Raw genomic sequence first — 19,394 nt, 5'->3', positions numbered from 1 at the left:
GAAATAAAGACATTATACTATATGCAACAACTGAATTGACGCTTCTAAAAGCAACGCAGTTTATTGGAAGATGCACGCAGATAGACTATCCATACCCGCGCGCCTGTATATTTTACTGGAACGCGCACGTCGTACAGCCTTTTGCGCAGAAGTACTTGGTTACACAAGTTTGTATAGTTAATTGTGTTTTAAATGCAATTGTCAAGCAGTTTGTAATGCATTTTGGAAACAGGAGATGAGCGCCTGGTCTAATGCGCCACCTGGCTTGAGAAACCCGTTCTCAAAGACTTACTTTTAGTCATTATTTGGGTAGCACACATATTCTGAATGCTTTCAGAAGAATTCAAATTAGCCATTTTAATCTAGATTAATCTAGATTAATTTCAAGATTTAATCTAGATTAATCTAGATTAAAAAAATTAATCTATGCCCACCACTAATTTTTAGTATTATTATATTTATTACAATAAAATCTTATTAGAAATGTATTTAAATATTTTTTCTCATAAAATTCTTATTTAACTGTATATAATTTATAATTTAACAAACAATAAATTATCAGAAACTTATCAGATTACATTATCAGATATTTAGAAATTGAATGAGTTTAGAATTTTTTTTAGAAAATGATGATTAGTATTATTATGTATGTGTGTATTTATTTATTTATTTGTTTAATTTCAGTTATAAAATTAATAATAATAATAATAAGGTCTCCTTTTTAATAAAAAATAAGTCCATATTTAGAAAATTAGATTTTAGATTTTTATTTTAAAAATTATTTTTATTATGATTACTATTTACTAAAATAATAATTTTATTGTTTTATTCATTATCAAATACTTTTTTTGAAAGTAAAAATAAATGCATCCATGGGTATATATATTTAGAAATTGTATAAGTTTAGAAATTTATTAGAAAATTATTTATTTATTCATTTATTTTATTGTTTATTTTTTATGTCAATAATAATGTCTCTTTTTTAGTAAAACATAGATCCATGGTGGGATATTTAAAAAATTACAAGTTTAAATTTTTTTATTTAAAAATTATTTTATTATTATTATTATTATTATTATTATTATTATTATTTATTAAATTAAAATCTTATTTTTTATTTAAAAAATACATGCATGGTGAGAGTTTTAGAAAGGTAGAAGTTTTAAATTAGAAATTGATACGAATTTTCTTTTTTTCTTAAATGAAAAGGCACTGGACGCCTAGTCATTGGCATTGCATATGGCATGAGAGTAAGAAGATTGAAGTTGATCACTGTTCTTGTGGCCTGATTGAAAATTCAAACCCTGCCACTCTCCATGCAGTGAGAGAATTGTGTTTAGATGAGGGTTTAAAACAGGATTATGGGTTCGAGTTAGAGCTTGATCTCTATATGTGAGCAACATGAGAATCCTTAGAGACCAAATGCTCAGAAGTAGCGCCTCCTATGCTGGATTGAGTTATCCTTGCCCCTCTCTTACACAAATTTTTCTCTGTTTCAAATTGACGCATCTTTTCCTCAAAATATGTAGCAGCTGCACACAATGCCCTTTTCATCCTGTTACTGAAACTCACATGGATTAAACACACATTTCATGAGATCATTATCTACTGAGTCAAACTTTCCACTGTTTTCTTCACTTTGTTCCTTAGATTCATTTTTCAAGTCAAAGCCAAATTCCTTTTGGGTTACTTACATTCTGAGCTCTAGTGCTGCTCAATCTGTTTTAGTCCAGTAATAAACATTACTCACATGCACAACTCTTAATAGTCAATTTTATAGTGCACACAATTTCATGCACAGTGCATTTTAGTTTTTTTTCCATGCATATTTTGTAATGTAGGCCATCTAGTGCATATTAGTTTTGTTGTGCACTCTGCCTAGTATGCGCTACATTAGTGTGTACATTGTTTGTAATGCAGTGTCTAGTTGTGTAGTACTTTTTATTCTGCTACCTAGTGCACACTGGTTTTGTTGTGCACTCGGCCTAGTATATACTACATTTAGTGCATACTTGTTTTGTAATGCATAGTGTATAGTTCAATCTTGTTGTGAATGCTACCTATTGCATACTTGTTTTGTCATGGACTCTACCTAGTATTTGCCGCTCAGCGCATACTTGTGCTGTAACGCATAATGTCTAGTTCTGTAATACATTTTTTCTAGTGAATGCTACATAGTGCATACTAGCTTTGTTTTGCAGTCTACCTAGTATATGCTACATTAGTGCATACTTGGTTTGTAATGAAGTGTCTAGTTTAGTCTAGTTGTGCAGTACATTTTTGTAGTGAATTCTATCTAATGTATACTAGTTTTGTTGTGCACTTGGCCTAGTATATGCTACATGTAGTGCATACTTGTTTTGTAATCCATAGTGCCTTTCAGTAGGGTTGCACGGTATACCGGTACTACGGTAGTATCGCGATACTAAAGCTTACAAATACCCGCGGTGCCATTGCATTTTTTAAACGGTAGTATCGTCCAAACGGTAGCACCATAAGATATGTTGTATGCACGGCAGGAACACTGTTTTAAACGTTCATGCACGCCAGCAGAAACATTACAAGTTGACTGCCAAAATGTCTTTCTGCTGTGCTTTGTGTAGTACAAGCAGTGTATAGGCTTTATATGCTATTCAGTGTTTCACCATGAGAAGCTGCACGCGCACGTCCTTGTTCACGCTGCAGTTTCAGAAGAGAGGGTCTGATTCAGACGACTGTCTAATGTTATTTAAAAAATATCAGCCCAAGAATCAATTATTAAACATCAAAATATTTTACTAGACAGAATTTTCGTATTTTTATTCATTTGCCCACTTTTAGAACATGTGTAATAATTTGTTTCTGGAAGCATCTTTGCGATCACGAATGCAATTCCATTCATTAACATAGTGGTTTTGACCTTGGTTCTTATCAATCATTATATATATATAACTTGGACATTTTAAGATATGGCAGCAAAAATGCCCGTGACAGTTCAGCAATAAGACACGAGCAAGATGTTTTAGTTTCGTTTCTGTGTTCGAATCTGAATTCGCGTTAGTTTGGGCGAATCACTGATTCACTAAGCCATTCATAAAAACGAGTCATTTGATTCACCCCTGAATGATTCAGCCGTTTTGAAAGAATCGTTTGAACAACTCAGTGATTCAATCATGAACACTGCTGCCATCTGCTGGCGGTTTTAAGTTTCCCGTCATGTTCCATTCTTTTCCAACATATTTCTATATTCAGAGTTTTGTATTTAAAACATTTATCTTATATCATTATTTATGCAATTATAAGTACAGTCTAAATGCATAAATACCACATCTAAATGTCACTCTATGAAGCTTCTGTGCAGTGCTCAGATGACTTTTGTTGACATGATTTCATGGATAACAATAGCCAGTCATTTATTCGCATTAGTGAAGTATTCAGAGAAAAATCTTGCCTGTTTTCATTTACATCTTTTTATTTATGAATTTTTTTATTCATTTTGTAGATTTGAATTTTAAATTAACAGAATACTTCATGGTATCGTGATACTACTTGGTATCTGATACTTCAGCTGGTATAGTATCGTAAGTCATTTTTATGGTATCGTGACAACCCTACCTTTCAGTCTAGTTGTGTAGTACATTTTCTGTAGTGAACGCTACCTAGTGCATACTAATGTTGTGCACTCCTAGTATGAACATTTAGTGCATACTTGGTTGTAATTCATAGTGTCTAGTTCATTCTTGTTGTGTAGTAGTACATATTTGTTATGGATGCTACCTAGTGCATACTAGTTTTGTTCTACCTCAGCCTGTACTGTATATGCTACATTTAGTGCATTTTTGTTTTGCAATACTTAGTCTAGTTCAGTCTAGTTGTGTAGCGCATTTTCTGTAGTGAGTGCTACATTTAGTGCATACTTGTTTTGTAATACTTAGTCTAGTTCAGTCTGGTTGTTTAGCCCATTTTCTGTATTGAGTGCTACCTAGGGCAGACTAGTTTTGTGCATTCTACCTAGTATATGCTACATGTAGTGCATACTTGTTTTGTAATCCATAGTGCCTTTCAGTCTAGTTGTGTAGTACATTTTCTGTAGTGAACGCTACCTAGTGCATACTAATGTTGTGCACTCCTAGTATGAACATTTAGTGCATACTTGGTTGTAATTCATAGTGTCTAGTTCATTCTTGTTGTGTAGTACATATTTGTTATGGATGCTACCTAGTGCATACTAGTTTTGTTCTACCTCAGCCTGTACTGTATATGCTACATTTAGTGCATTTTTGTTTTGCAATACTTAGTCTAGTTCAGTCTAGTTGTGTAGCCCATTTTCTGTAGTGAGTGCTACATTTAGTGCATACTTGTTTTGTAATACTTAGTCTAGTTCAGTCTGGTTGTTTAGCCCATTTTCTGTATTGAGTGCTACCTAGGGCAGACTAGTTTTGTGCATTCTACCTAGTATATGCTACATGTAGTGCATACTTGTTTTGTAATCCATAGTGCCTTTCAGTCTAGTTGTGTAGTACATTTTCTGTAGTGAACGCTACCTAGTGCATACTAATGTTGTGCACTCCTAGTATGAACATTTAGTGCATACTTTGTTGTAATTCATAGTTCATTCATGTTGTGTAGTACATATTTGTTATGGATGCTACCTAGTGCATACTAGTTTTGTTCTACCTCAGCCTGTACTGTATATGCTACATTTAGTGCATTTTTGTTTTGCAATACTTAGTCTAGTTCAGTCTAGTTGTGTAGCCCATTTTCTGTAGTGAGTGCTACATTTAGTGCATACTTGTTTTGTAATACTTAGTCTAGTTCAGTCTGGTTGTTTAGCCCATTTTCTGTATTGAGTGCTACCTAGGGCAGACTAGTTTTGTGCATTCTACCTAGTATATGCTACATTTAGTGCATACTTGTTCTTCAATGCATAGTGTCTATCGGGCTAGTTGCATAGTACATTTTTTGTAGTGAATTATACCTAGTCCATGCTAGTTTTATAGGGAAAACTTGTTTTTGAGAGCATATTTTTAATTTTAGTGCACACACTCCAACTAGCATGCACTTTAATTAGTACACACTGAATATACACTATGCGCTACATACTGTTTAAGAACTTTCCCGATGCAAGTGGTATTATGACTTTAAAAACGCAGTGCTGCATTCTGCCAGAAGCACGTTGCAGGCCATAGATCTATTTTTCAGAGTGTGAGTGTGCAGCTCTTGGTCCCTCTTGTTCACTTTATCACTGTCAATTTTTCCTCACCTTTTCAGTGACGAAAGGCCCACCTCGTACTGCAATGGTCCATTTTTGTCTTGGTCAAGGAGAACTGCTGTACTGGCAACTTTACAAACCTCACCATACGTGCTCGAACATACGCCAGGGTGAAACGAGTATGGCTGCAATCTGTAGAAGTTCATTTCTGCATAAGTCTGCATTCTTCACATACACATAATAACTAGCCCAATATTAACTTATCAATTACTCATTTATAACTTCTCTGATTGCCTCTGAGAAACAAAAGTAAAAGCACATAAAAGCTTATTTCCCTTCCCTCTGTATTCCTTCGCAGTTTTAAACTCCGAAGTAGAATGACATTTTTGTAAGTGCCTGACTCATGTAATGGATTTTCAGGCCTACTTGAATGGATGGAGGAAACAGGAGGCATTTGAAGAATTTTAAAGACAAAGACGAGTTTTGAAAATCCTGACAAAGAGCGAGTTCTACAGAACTGGGACACTAATGGCGGAATCCAGGCTTGTTATATCAAAGAATGTCTGTGACATCAAAGTCTAAGTACAAATGAAAGCACATCATTCCAAAAATAAGCTATTACTTGGCTTTAGCTTGTGCGGCAGTGTGGGAGTGTTCTTTGTGTTCAGTCCTCTGTCCTTTCATTGTCTCAGACAACAACTGTGCAGTACAGACAACTTGAGATGATCACACACCCATCGTTTGTAACCAGACACAAAGAGAACAAAACATTGCATGACATACATAGGTATTTTTGATCAAATAAATGCAGCTTTGGTGAGCAAAATCATAATTATTCCAATCTTTTTTATTATCGTATATGTAATATAAATAGTTATATTAATAGAAATATATAGAATCATAATCACAAAACATTGACTGAAAAAAAGAGACTGACACTAACAACCATAATACATCAGGGTCGATGAAGGCACATGCAGGGCTTTTTTATTAGAAAATGTTCTGGTATAAATTTAGAGCTCACTGGAGAGGAGGAGCCATATTGGAACTACAGTTTTATATGTTTCTTTTGGGAATTACATGCCTGTTTATTTTTGCTGAATTGCTAAGAACATAAAAGGGAAAATATGAAAGAATTCCCTTGAAGCTCGTTTATAAATAAGCTACTTGCTGCATTTATTATCATATTTTCATAGCCGTTTGGATCTTGGATGCCCAAACGAAAACAAGATTTGTGCTTTATCGTCTCTGCGGAGGTGTGGGTTTGCCTTTGCGTGTGATAGAGCATCTGTGTCAAATGGAAAAAAAAAAAATGAGCTAATGATCCTGCATTGTTTGCAGTAAAACAAATAATAGCTTTTCAGGCCAATGACAAAATGCGTGAAGTGCTGTTTTTCATGGCTATCATCTATTTTTCAAGAGATATCATGCAGCGGGGAACTATGTGAGCTCTTAGTCATGTTATGAAGTTCTTCTGCTTGTGTACTTTTAGGTCTGTTTGTATTCACAGTGTGTTTTCTCTCTCTGCAGGGCTGCTAATCGGATCGGGGTGTGCCCTGTACCCTTTAGGGTGGGACAGTGAAGAGGTCAGACAGACTTGCAGCAACAGCTCTGACCAGTTCGATCTAGGTACGTTGGTATATAGACGATTTCAGATTTTACTTTAGGTCTGTAATGCAAACTAGGAGTGTACCAATATGAAAATGTTACCATTTTACCATTTATATTACACTGCCATGCATAGGTTTGGTATCAGTAAGATTTTTAATGTTTTTGAACAAGTCTCTTATGCTTACGAAGGCTGCATTTTTTTATCTGAAATGTGGAATAAACAGTAATATTGTGAAATAATATTGCAATTTAAAGTAACGTTTTTCTATTTGAATATATTTTAAAATATAATTTATTATTGTGATGCCGAGCTGAATTTTCTACAGTTGTTACTCCAGTCTTCAGTGTCACATGATCCTTCAGAAATCATTCTAATATTCTGATTTATTATCAGTGTTGAAAACAGTTGTGCTGCTTAATATCTTTTTGAACCCTGTGATACTTTTTCAGAATTCTTTGATAAATAAAAAGTTAAAAAGAACAGCAATATACACTTCTGTTCGAAAGTTTGGGGTCAGTAATTTTTTTTCTTCCTTTTTAAAAAAAAAAAATATAATACTTTTATTCAGCAAGGATGTATTAAATAAAAAGAAAGTGATCAAAGTTAAGAATTATTTTAAACAAATTATTAAAAATAAATACTGTACATTTTATGCATCAAAGAATCCTGAAAAAAAATATCACAGTATCAATAAATCATGTGACACTGAAGGCTGGAGTAATGATGCGGAAAATTCAGCTTTGCATCACTAAAATAAATTATATTTTAAAGTATATTAAGATAAATTGTAATAAAATTTAAGTTGTAATAATATTTCGCAATATTAAATTTTTTTCTGTATTTTTTATCAAGTAAATGCAACCTTGGTGAGCATAAGAGCAAAAACAGTAGTTTTGAATATATTTTCAAATGTAATTTATTCCTCTGATTTCAAGTCTGAATTTTAGCATCATTATTCTGGTCATGTGATTTATCAGAAATCATTCTAATATGCTTAAAAAAACACTCAAAATCTTACTGATCCCAAACTTTTGAACAGCACTGTAGATATAATAATATATATAATATAAAATATATAATATAATAATAATAATAATAATAATAGTGCTGGGCAATGATTAATCATAATTAATCACATCCAAATGAAATTTGTGTACATAATATATGTGTGTGTACTATGTATATTTATTATGTGTATATTAATACACATACATGCACGTATATATTTAAGAAAAATGTTTATATATTAAATATATTTATATATAATATAAATTATATTAATGTAAATATTTATCTACACATAATACATATACACAGTACGCACGTATATTATATAAACAAAAACTTTTATTTTGGATGCGATTAATCACGATTAATCGTTGCCCAGCACATAATAATTATAATAATAATACATTTTCATAAGTTAATGTTTTACTCTTTTTTTTTATCAAATGAATGAAGCCTTGATGGGCCAAAAAGTCTTAAGTTTAAAATCTTGAAGGTTTTAAGTCATAAATCATAAACATCTATGTATAAATAGAAAAATATATATTATTTATATAACTTAAATGCTAAATTTCATTTTGACAAATTCTAAAACACTTTCCTGTGCCATAGTTGAATAAACACTTTTTGTGTTGCCAAGTCCACAGTTTTCCCATGGAATTGGGCTACTTTAATGGGGTGGCTGCGGCTTGTTTTTCATGTCGGCGGGTTGTAACGATAATGTGAATTTTACAAAGGGAACCCCGCCAAAAAAAAAAGGGTATTTTACCCCCCGGAATGCGATTGGGCTAGTTTTGGGCTAATTTTGAGTAGCAATTGGGCAGGTTTGTTGTGAAAACATGGCAACCCTGGAAATAATGTGTGCTATAATTTATTGGTGTCATCTAAACTATACAACAGCATTAAAAAGTAATGTCAGCTTATACACTATCATTAAGATTTTAATGTTTTTTTAAAGAAGTCTTTTCTGCTCACCAAGCCTGCATTTATTTGATCCAAAGTACAGCAAAAACAGTACAATTTTAAAATATTTTTACTATTTAATATTTTTTATATATATTTTAAAATATAATTTATTTTTATGATTTCAAAGCTGATTTTTAACATCATTACTCCAGTCACATGGTCCTTCAGAAATCATTCTAATCTTCTGATTTGCTGCATAATATTATTAATATTTTTTTAGTTTTCTTTGATGAATAGAAAGTTCAGAAGAACAGCATTTATCTGAATTATAAAACTTTTGTAACATTATAAATGTCTTTATCATCACTTTTGATCAATTTAAAGCATGCTTGCTAAATAAAAGTATTTTTTTTACAATAATCTCTTTTATACTGACTCCAAGCTTTTGAATGGTATATAATGTATAATGTTACAAAAGCTTTTTATTTCAGACAAATGCTGATCTTTGAATCCTTCTATTCATCAAAGAATCTTGAAAAAAAATTTTACTCAACTGTTTTAAATATTGATGATAATATTATTATTAATAATAAAATGTTTTCTTGAACAGCAAATCAGCATATTAGAATGATTTCTGAAGGATCATGTGACACTGAATACTGGAGTACTGATGCTAAAAATTTAGCTTTGATCAAAGGAATAAATTACATTTTAAAATGTATTCAAATAGAAAGCAGTTATTTTGAATAGTAAAAATATTTCACAATATTACTGCTTTTGCTGTACTTTGGATCAAAAAAATGACTGGTATTGTACATACATGACTGACAATATATTGTGCCTCTGCGAACGTAATCTATTTTGAGTATTGAATATCAAGTTGATATTTCTTTCAGGTTCTTGTGAGATCGGATGGGCTTATTACTGCACGGGGGCTGGAGCTGTGGTGGCCATGCTGTTGTGCACATGGATGGCATGTTTCGCAGGGAAGAAACAGAAACACTACCCTTACTAAACATGTGGAAGACAAAACAACAGTAGAGCAATCTATAAACACCACACATATATGGGCATGACTTTCATTCTGCGATTCAAAGAGCTTCTACATCCAATGCACTTCTCGAACGCAAGGAGACATGACTAAACGATGACCTTTCCGTGGCAGTTCCAACTTGAGATTTTGCTTTTGGGACCTGCTTTGGGATCTTTAGCATTTTAAGTGGTGCCAGTATCATTAAAAAGGAATATATGTCAAACGACCTATTGACTTTTGATCTTTTGTGTTCAGAAGGACCCTACTGTATTACTCTCATTCGTCTGTTGCCTTTTTTTATCGTGTTTGTGATGAGTACAGTATTCTCGGTGGCTTACGTTGTTGTGTTGTTGTAATAATCTATTCTATATTATGCGTTTTATTAACGTCCTGTTATTGCCTTAAATATCTCTGCTGCAATAATATGCGTATTTGCTAATCATTGTATGTTTGACAATATATTGTGTCTGATATGATCTTTGTTTGGTATTTACAACTTTTATATAACACATGCATAAAGGTCCATTATATTTCACTGCATTTGTAAATAAATACTGTCATTTAAAATCTCAAATCAACATTTATATTTTTAAATTGCATTTTGTTAGTGTATTTGTTTTTCTTAATGCCTTTTATTTAACTGCTCTAACTGAGACTCTGTAAAACTTCATTGTTGATCTGCATGATCTATGTATTTTTTTAACCTGTGTGTATCTTTCTCTTTGGGAATGATGGATTGCCTAGTGTTAATTTCCGACAGGGTGATGCAGTGCTGAAGTATTCGCCACTAGAATGCGAAACTGCAGGGATCCACGCTGCGGGAAGATGTAAAGGCTGATCAGAAGTTATTGACGATCTGCTGTTCCCATTTAGCACTATCAGCAAACCGTCACACGCCGCAGTCAGCTGTTGTTTTAGGACTGCATATGTCTGCCTGAAGAAGATGAACTGTTACTGATAATCACAGCATTTCATCAAAGCTCACCCTGGTTTAACACTTGACTGAGTGGAGGAGAGTTCATACAGTTTCCCCCTTAATTATGCTGAAGCTGTCAGTGAGATGAACAGGCCAATGCTGGAGAGCTGCAGTAAATGTAAGGCAACAGAAAATCAATGTTGCACGTGGTGGAGTTTTGACAAATGTATTACTTTGCCAGGTTTTCAGCAAAAACAAGCAGCATCTGTCAGACTTTAGGGAAAACAAGCTGTCTGTATGTATTAAGATCATCTTACTTCTACTCTGTGGTTCCCTTTTACCTCAGTAATTTTTAATGGACAAATTACTGTCACTACCCCTGTATTGTCTCAAGTCAGGTAAAAGTTTTTTTGGATAAGATGGTCAGATGTCTTTCTAATGTCCATTACGCACATCTATTTCACACAGAATGGCTTTGATTTGATTTGCTTTGGCCATTTGTAAATGTCTGGCCTCCGGTCTCATCCATTTCCAGCTTGAGTTTTGCTGCTTGATATTGCAAATTGGTGTGTCTTACCATATTATTTTATTGTATTATCTTAATTATTGGTACTGGTTTTTAGTGAAAACAGCTTAACCGTTTACTGCATGTTGTTATTCTTCTGGTTATTTCCCTATAGAGTATAATGAAGCGGAAGTCTCACCCATAGGCTTACTTCCGCATTGATGAAAAAGTTGTATATCCTAGAAAGCATTTTGGCTTCCTAACGGAGCATGCTGCACCACTTCTTGTCCAGGATTTTGTCATTTCTAGGCTGGATTACACAATGCTCTTCTGGCTGGACTTCCATTATGCGAAATCAAACCTCTACAAACGATTCAAAATGCAGCAGCATGACTGGTCTTCAACGAGCCCAAGTGAGCAACGCCTCATGGTACCATCACAGAAAGGCACAACATCACTTTCCAGAACATTTTCGTTCATTGTTCTTGGCTGGTAGAATGATCTTCCCACTCCTATCTGGAATAGAGTGTTTTTATGATGCGCCATATTGGCAGCACTGAGCGTAAACAATGCCACTTAACCGAACAAAACTTGCATTTTTTGCTAATTATTGCTGCTAAAAAATGGTAAATTATTGTCATGTTTTGGGCTGTACTAATCAGTCGGACCAGGAAAACATTTGGAGTCCTTTAAACTGCTAAAACTAATAGCAAATCAATGAGAAGAGTGCAAACAGCTGTCTGAAGCAGTGTTACCAAGTCTGTGTTTTTCCCGTGGAATTGGGCTACTTTAATACAGTGGCCATGGGTTGTTTTTCATGTCCGCGGGTTGAAGCGACCTCAATAATGTTATATTTAGCAACTGGAATGCGAACTCTGCTAGAGGAACACTGCCAAAAAATGTGTATTTTCCCCCCAAGAACATGATTTTTGCTGGGGGACCACCCTCGGAACGTGATTGGGCTAGTTGAGTAGCAATTGGGCAGGTTTTGTTGTGAAAACCAGGCAACCCTGAGGAACAAAAGACGTTTGTAGTTGGCCAAACTGAACCAGGATTTCTAGGGCAAGAATCTTGACAACATTTGTATTTGTTCTTGTCATTTCAGGTAGGTGAAATATTAGGCTAATATCTTAATTAATACTGCTCGTATGTATCTTTACCACCTATTAACTTTAGTTTGTCAAAATTGTGACGAGCGTCCCGAGAACTCATCAGCGTCGCCCTGGAAACCAACAATCAACACCTGCCTCTCATCACGGCGGGATCGGCTTCAGCTGCAGCTCATCAGCCGGCATGCTTTTAAGCAGCGCAAGACCAGCACAATGTGAGAAGCCTTCTCCAAGACTGGAAGCCTAATGCTCTCTCTCTCTTACCCCTTTTCTACAGACAGCAGCTGAAGACCGGTCCCTCACTCACTCACCTGCACTCCACAAAGGAAGAAGAGCACGCCATTTCACCGCCACTCTGCACCGTATTGACTTTCAAATATTTTCAGTTATTTCAATAAAATCCACCCTCCGGGGCTGTTTCACTGAGTTCTCTGTCCTGTGATCTCTCACCCCGCGACAGCCTGGTGGAGAATGCGGGCAGATTAGTGAAGATTTCACGGCCGAGAACTCACATCACTCACCCGAACTTTTTTTTCCCTCTTCCCCACTATGTCTCTTGCCAGAGCCGTCGGTGTGCGCTCCTCCCCCGAAATGGATCAGCTACTTCAGCGACTCACCGAGGTCAGCATCCGCCAGCAGCAAATTGTAGAGCACCTCGCGACGAGACAGGGCGAAACGGAGCAGGAGCTCGCCGCCCTCCGCGCTACTGCCGCAGCCCAACGCGCTCCGCTGCCAGACTCTCGAGTTCAAGCTACCCGGTTGCTACCCAAGCTCACGCCCCATGACGACATCGAGGCGTTTCTCCAGATGTTCGAGAGCACGGCGGCGACGGAAGCTTGGCCAGCAGAAGACTGGGCGCGGGCGCTGGCACCTCTCCTGAGTGGTGAAGCTCAACGGGCCTACTTCTCCTTACCGGCGGACTTAGCCAATGACTACAATGAAGTAAAGAGAGAGATTCTAGGGAGAATGGGACTCTCGCCCGTCTGTGCCGCCCAGCTATTCACGGAATGGGAGTACAAACCTCGATCCCCCGCCCGCGCCCAGGTCGTCGAGCTCTTACGTCTGGCACGGCACTGGCTGCTTGAGGGGAATCCTACGGCCGAACAGGTAGCGGAGCGCGTTGTGATTGAACGCCTGCTGCGTGCGTTGCCTCGCTCCCATCGTCAGGCAGTAGCAATGAGAAGCCCCAACACTGTCCAGGAGTTGATCGACGCCATCGAGCTGGCGGATGCGGCCCAACACCGGGAAGCCGGGGAGCGAGCGCCACCGTTTCCCCGGAGGGTGGTCCAGGAGCGACGCGCGCCGGAGGGCACACAGCGGCAGTATAGCAGACCGGCGGCTCCCTCACCCCGCGATGAGCCCATGCCAACGGAGACACCGACACAACCAACCCGGAACTGGCTGGCAGGCTGCATTGTGCACTCGGATCCACCATCAGGAGCCCCGGAGGCGGACCTCAAGATTAACGGAAAGAGTTTCCGTGCCCTCCTGGACTCCGGTAGTGCGGTCACCCTGGTCCAGGCACACCTTCTCCCTCCCCGTGGAGACACGAAGACGGTCTTACCCATTACGTGTGTGCACGGAGAAACTAGACACGTTCCCGCTCGAAAGGTGACGATTTCCGCGGTGCCTGGCTCCTGGTCACTGGAGGTCGGACTGGTTAAAGATCTTCCCGTCCCGGTACTATTGGGGAGGGATTGGCCAGGGTTCGACCGCCTACTCACGATCGCCACCCAGCCTGTCAGCCCCAGAGGGAGCCGCCCGAAGCGAAAAGCAGGCCGACGTCCGATGCAGCGCTCCGCCCTCCTGGCTTCCGACAGTGCTAGAGACGGTGAGTCCCCTTCCCATCATCCTAATCTGTTCTTTGATGTCTTTCAGCAGGTCACGGAAGGGGGCTCATTTGCACGAGAGCAAAAGGAGGATGACAGACTGAAGCACTGTTGGACGCAAGTGCGCTGCATCGAAGGTCGCGACGTTCAGCCTCCTCCTCATCCCGTCCCTCACTTTGTCGTCCAAAACGGTCTGCTATACTGTGTCGCCCAGCGAAGGGGGGAGGAGAAACATCTCCTAGTGGTACCCCGGACCAAGACGGAGGCGGTCCTGGAGCTAGCCCACTCGCACCCTATGGCCGGACACCTAGGACGAGAAAACACCATCCAACGCATCCGGGATCGTTTCCACTGGCCGGGGCTCGACGCGGAGGTGAGAAGCTTCTGCCAAGCTTGTCCCACATGCCAGAAGACCTCGCCCAGGAAACCTCCCCCCTCGCCGTTAATCCCTCTCCCCATCATCGACGTGCCCTTCGAGCGCATCGGGATGGACCTAGTGGGGCCGCTGCCGAAGTCTGCCCGGGGACATGAGCACATCCTGGTCGTCCTGGACTATGCCACTCGGTACCCGGAAGCAGTGCCCCTACGCAAAGCCACGGCCAAGAACATCGCACAGGAACTCTTCCAGCTATTCAGCCGAGTCGGCATCCCGGCCGAGATCCTGACCGATCAAGGTACTCCCTTCATGTCCCGGCTAATGGCTGACCTGTGCAGGCTGCTGCGGGTGAAGCAGTTGAGAACCACTGTCTACCACCCGCAAACGGACGGCCTCGTCGAACGCTTTAACCAGACCCTGAAACAGATGCTTCGACGAGTCACGGCAGAGGATCGGAGGGACTGGGACTTGATGCTGCCGTATGTCCTGTTTGGCGTTCGCGAGATCCCGCAGGCCTCAACTGGCTTCACCCCGTTTGAGCTTCTCTTCGGCCGACAACCCCGCGGCCTCCTTGACGTGGCAAAGGAGGCCTGGGAGCAGCAGCCTGCCCGTCACCGCTCTGTTGTCGAGCACGTCCAGCAGATGAGGGAGAAAATCGACCGGGTCATGCCGTTAGTCCGGGAACATCTGGTTAAAGCTCAACAGTCCCAACAACGACACTACAACCGGGCAGCCCAACCACGGGTGTTCCAACCCGGGGAGCGAGTGATGGTCCTAGTCCCCAATGCGGCCTGCAAGTTCCTCGCCACCTGGCAGGGTCCTTACTCCGTTGTGGAACAAGTTGGTCCAGTGACATACCGCCTACGGCAGCCAGGAAGAAGACGCCCGGACCAGTTATACCATATAAACCTCCTTAAAAAGTGGGTCGGGACTAGGGACCAGCTCGCCGCTCTCCACGTCTCCGAGCCCGTGGTTGTTGATGTCAACCCCCACCTCTCAGCTGCCCAGAAGGGAGACCTACAACAGCTGATCGGTCAGTTCTCCGACGTGTTCTCACCTCTCCCCGGGCAGACCACCGTGTTACAACACGACATCCGAACCCCGCCTGGAGTCATCATTCGGCAGCGACCTTATCGGGTCCCTGAGGCTCGTCGGCAGGCTATTGAGAATGAAGTACGACAAATGCTGAAGTTGGGGGTGATCGAACCATCGCGCAGCCCATGGTCCAGCCCCATCGTGATGGTACCCAAACCAGACGGCACCCTCCGATTTTGTAACGACTTCAGACGACTCAACGAGGTGTCCGAGTTCGACAGCTACCCCATGCCTCGAGTGGATGAGCTCCTGGACCGATTGGGACGGGCCCGGTACATCTCCACTCTAGACCTAACAAAAGGCTACTGGCAGGTACCTCTGTCCGACTCTGCAAAACCCAAAACTGCTTTCTCCACCCCCAGCGGACACTGGCAGTACCGGACCCTCCCCTTCGGTCTGCATGGAGCTCCCGCGTCCTTCCAACGATTAATGGACATCATCCTCCGGCCTCACCAAGCGTATGCCGCCGCCTACTTGGATGATGTCGTGATCCACTCGGAGGCATGGGAGGATCACCTCGACCGGCTGCGGAGGGTGCTGTCCGAACTCCGAAGGGCTGGACTAACCGCCAACCCCCGGAAATGTCACCTGGCCCAATACGAAGCAAAGTACCTGGGTTATCAAGTAGGACGAGGGCTGATCCGTCCCCAAGAGAAGAAGGTGGAGGCCGTACGGACTGCCCCAAAGCCCAAGTCCAAGACCCAGGTACGTGCCTTTTTGGGGTTGGCGGGTTATTATCGCTGCTTCATCCCCAACTTCTCCTCTCTAGCCTCCCCCCTGACAGACCTGACCAGGAAGGGGCAGCCGGAGAAGGTCCAGTGGACACCAGAAGCAGACGAGGCGTTTCGGCGAATCAAGGAGGCACTCACCTCAGAGCCGGTTTTGCGGGCTCCCGACTTTAGCTGCCCCTTCCTGCTGCAAACCGACGCCTCAGACACCGGCCTTGGGGCCGTCCTCTCCCAGGTCCAGGAGGGAGAGGAACACCCTGTCTTGTACATCAGCAGGAAACTGTCCTCAGCCGAGAGAAACTACGCCACCGTGGAGAGGGAGGCCCTGGCCATCAAGTGGGCAGTCCTGGAGCTGCGCTACTACCTCCTCGGCCGGAAGTTCACCCTGGTGACCGATCACGCCCCACTCCAGTGGATGGCCAAAGCCAAGAACACCAACGCCAGGGTGACCAGATGGTTCCTCGCGCTCCAGGACTTCCACTTTGTTGTGAAGCATCGGGCCGGGGCCACCAACAACAACGCCGATGGACTCTCTCGGATCTGGGCAGCTTTTGCAGGTCTGTCAGGGGTCACTCCCCTCCCACCCCCTGTTTCTCCCCTTCTAACACATATTATTCGCAGGACCAGGACGACGCTTAGGGGGGGGGAGTGTGACGAGCGTCCCGAGAACTCATCAGCGTCGCCCTGGAAACCAACAATCAACACCTGCCTCTCATCACGGCGGGATCGGCTTCAGCTGCAGCTCATCAGCCGGCATGCTTTTAAGCAGCGCAAGACCAGCACAATGTGAGAAGCCTTCTCCAAGACTGGAAGCCTAATGCTCTCTCTCTCTTACCCCTTTTTTACAGACAGCAGCTGAAGACCGGTCCCTCACTCACTCACCTGCACTCCACAAAGGAAGAAGAGCACGCCATTTCACCGCCACTCTGCACCGTATTGACTTTCAAATATTTTCAGTTATTTCAATAAAATCCACCCTCCGGGGCTGTTTCACTGAGTTCTCTGTCCTGTGATCTCTCACCCCGCGACAAAATATTGTGCCCTTTCCTGCTTACCAATTCCTTCTCCGTATGATTTAGCAGCTTCCACATGTTTTTTGCATGGTTTAGACAGCATACATGAGCAGAACAACATATTCAGTAGTACTTTAACCATGCAATCCATCCTTTTGTTTACATCTGAGTATCACTAATATGGTCACACATCCAGGTGACTTACCAAATCATAACATAAATGCAAACCCTCTATTCTGAATCCCTGACTATTTTTTATCTCTTGACAATTTCCCTCATCACTTTCGTCAACATTTGACTGCATCCTAATTTAATTAAAGAAAAAAAAACATTCTCTTGCTTTCTCTTTCCTTAAAGGTGCCATGGAATGAAAAACTGTATTTACCTTGGCATAGTTGAATAATAACAGTGACATAACATAACAGCGACTATGACGTAATAGTCTCGGGATCATTTATAGTTACGCCCCCAACATTTGCATAGCCGAATCATCAGAAGTTCAGCAGCTAGGCTATTATGGAAAAAAAAAAACAACAACAAAAAAACAAAGCGAGGACAATAGCGAAAATGGCAGATCATGGGAATAAATGTTATGTTCCAGGTTGTGCAGGAGATGTTAAGTGCAGGGATGGGTTGGTGTCTGTACTCAAAAAAGGCAAGGAAAACAAATAACGCGTTCTAATAAAATAAGGCAAGACACTAAAGGGATACAGTTAGCTTCTTGTTAGCGGTAGTGTGTTACATTACAGTTGATAAGATTTCACTTACCATATAAACAAAGTAAGGAGAGATGACTGAGCGGACGATGGCGAATGATTTACAGATGAGCATCACTAACAAGCATCTAAACTTGTAAAATATGTGGTAAGTACTGCCACTGTAGTATAACGTTACATAGAGCTCAGCAATCTCAAATCAAAAGTGAAAGTAAAATGATCGTGCAATTAAAACAGCAGTTTCAACGACCCGCATATTAATAGCGACTCGAGCTCCGTAATTAAATATATATTTTCCTCCATGTGTTTCCTTCCTGCTGTGCTGCTAGATGAGCCACTCTGTGAGACAGCCAATCAGAGCTCATCATTATTATTCATGAACCTTCCAAATAAGGTTTTAAGAGACCATTTCATTCTAGGGGCAAATCCTAGGGTTGTAAATGGACCTGTAAAACTGTTTTTGGAGAATTTTTGCCCTTCCCTATGTCATATACCTTCTATGTATATATCAGAGAACACTTTAAAATATTGTATCAATGCATATGGCACCTTTAAATCCTCATTTAGCTTGTACTAATCTGGAGTGCGTTAGCATTGTTAGCTAACTATGGTCGTAATAGATAACTCTATTTGTAATGACAGAACTTGCGACCATAGTTGCTTTCGGGAAACGCCCCCCTGAACAATGTATTAAACTTTGTATAACAAGCACTTCCTGTGTTTATTTGCCTCTTTATGATAAATCGCTTGTATTCCTCAATTATAAATCACTTTGGATAAAAGCGTATGCTAAATGAATAAATGTAAATGTAAATAATGTGAACGGTAACAGACATAGAGGGCTTGCACTTATGTCACAATTTGGACAGTTAACCGGATGCGTGGGCATATTGGCGATACTCAGATGTAAACAACAACATGAATTCCATGGTTAATGTACTACTGAATACATTGTTCTGCTAATTTATGTTGTCTAAACCACGGAAAAAACGTGTGGAAGCTGTTAAATCATATAGAGAAGGACTTAGTAAGCAGGAAAGGGCGCAATATTTTGACAAACTAAAGAACAAACGTGAATGTTGTCAAGATACTTGCCCTGGAAATCCTGGTTCAGTTTGGCCAACCACAAATGCCTTTTGTTCCTCAGTTTTTTGCACTCTCCACCTTGATTTGTTATAACCTTTGGCAGTCCATAGTACTCCAAATGTTTTTTCCGGGTCCGACCAATCAGTACAGCCCCAAACACGACATTTTCAGCAGCAATAATCAGCAAAATATGCGAGTTTCATTCGGTTCAGTGGCATTGTTTACATTCAGTACCACCAATATGGTCAACTGATGACGTGTCGTGAAAACACTA

General features: G+C 40.6%; 1 protein-coding gene across 1 annotated transcript in view; it reads left to right on the top strand.

Moving 5' to 3' along the window:
- The window catches only part of lhfpl6 (LHFPL tetraspan subfamily member 6), a 39,200-nt gene extending 28,879 nt beyond the window's left edge, over positions 1-10,321 (top strand). The window contains exons 3-4 of the mRNA XM_073829916.1: positions 6,722-6,820; positions 9,611-10,321. Coding sequence (XP_073686017.1) covers positions 6,722-6,820; positions 9,611-9,729 — 218 coding nt within the window. The 3' untranslated portion in view covers positions 9,730-10,321. The remainder of the gene's footprint in view (positions 1-6,721; positions 6,821-9,610) is intronic.
- The last annotated feature ends 9,073 nt before the right edge of the window (positions 10,322-19,394 follow it).

The sequence above is a fragment of the Garra rufa genome, chromosome 23, assembly GCF_049309525.1.
Source record: "Garra rufa chromosome 23, GarRuf1.0, whole genome shotgun sequence".
Taxonomy (NCBI): domain Eukaryota; kingdom Metazoa; phylum Chordata; class Actinopteri; order Cypriniformes; family Cyprinidae; genus Garra; species Garra rufa.
The sequence above is the reverse complement of the archived record's forward strand: the minus strand, read 5'-3'. Positions and strand labels throughout refer to the sequence as shown.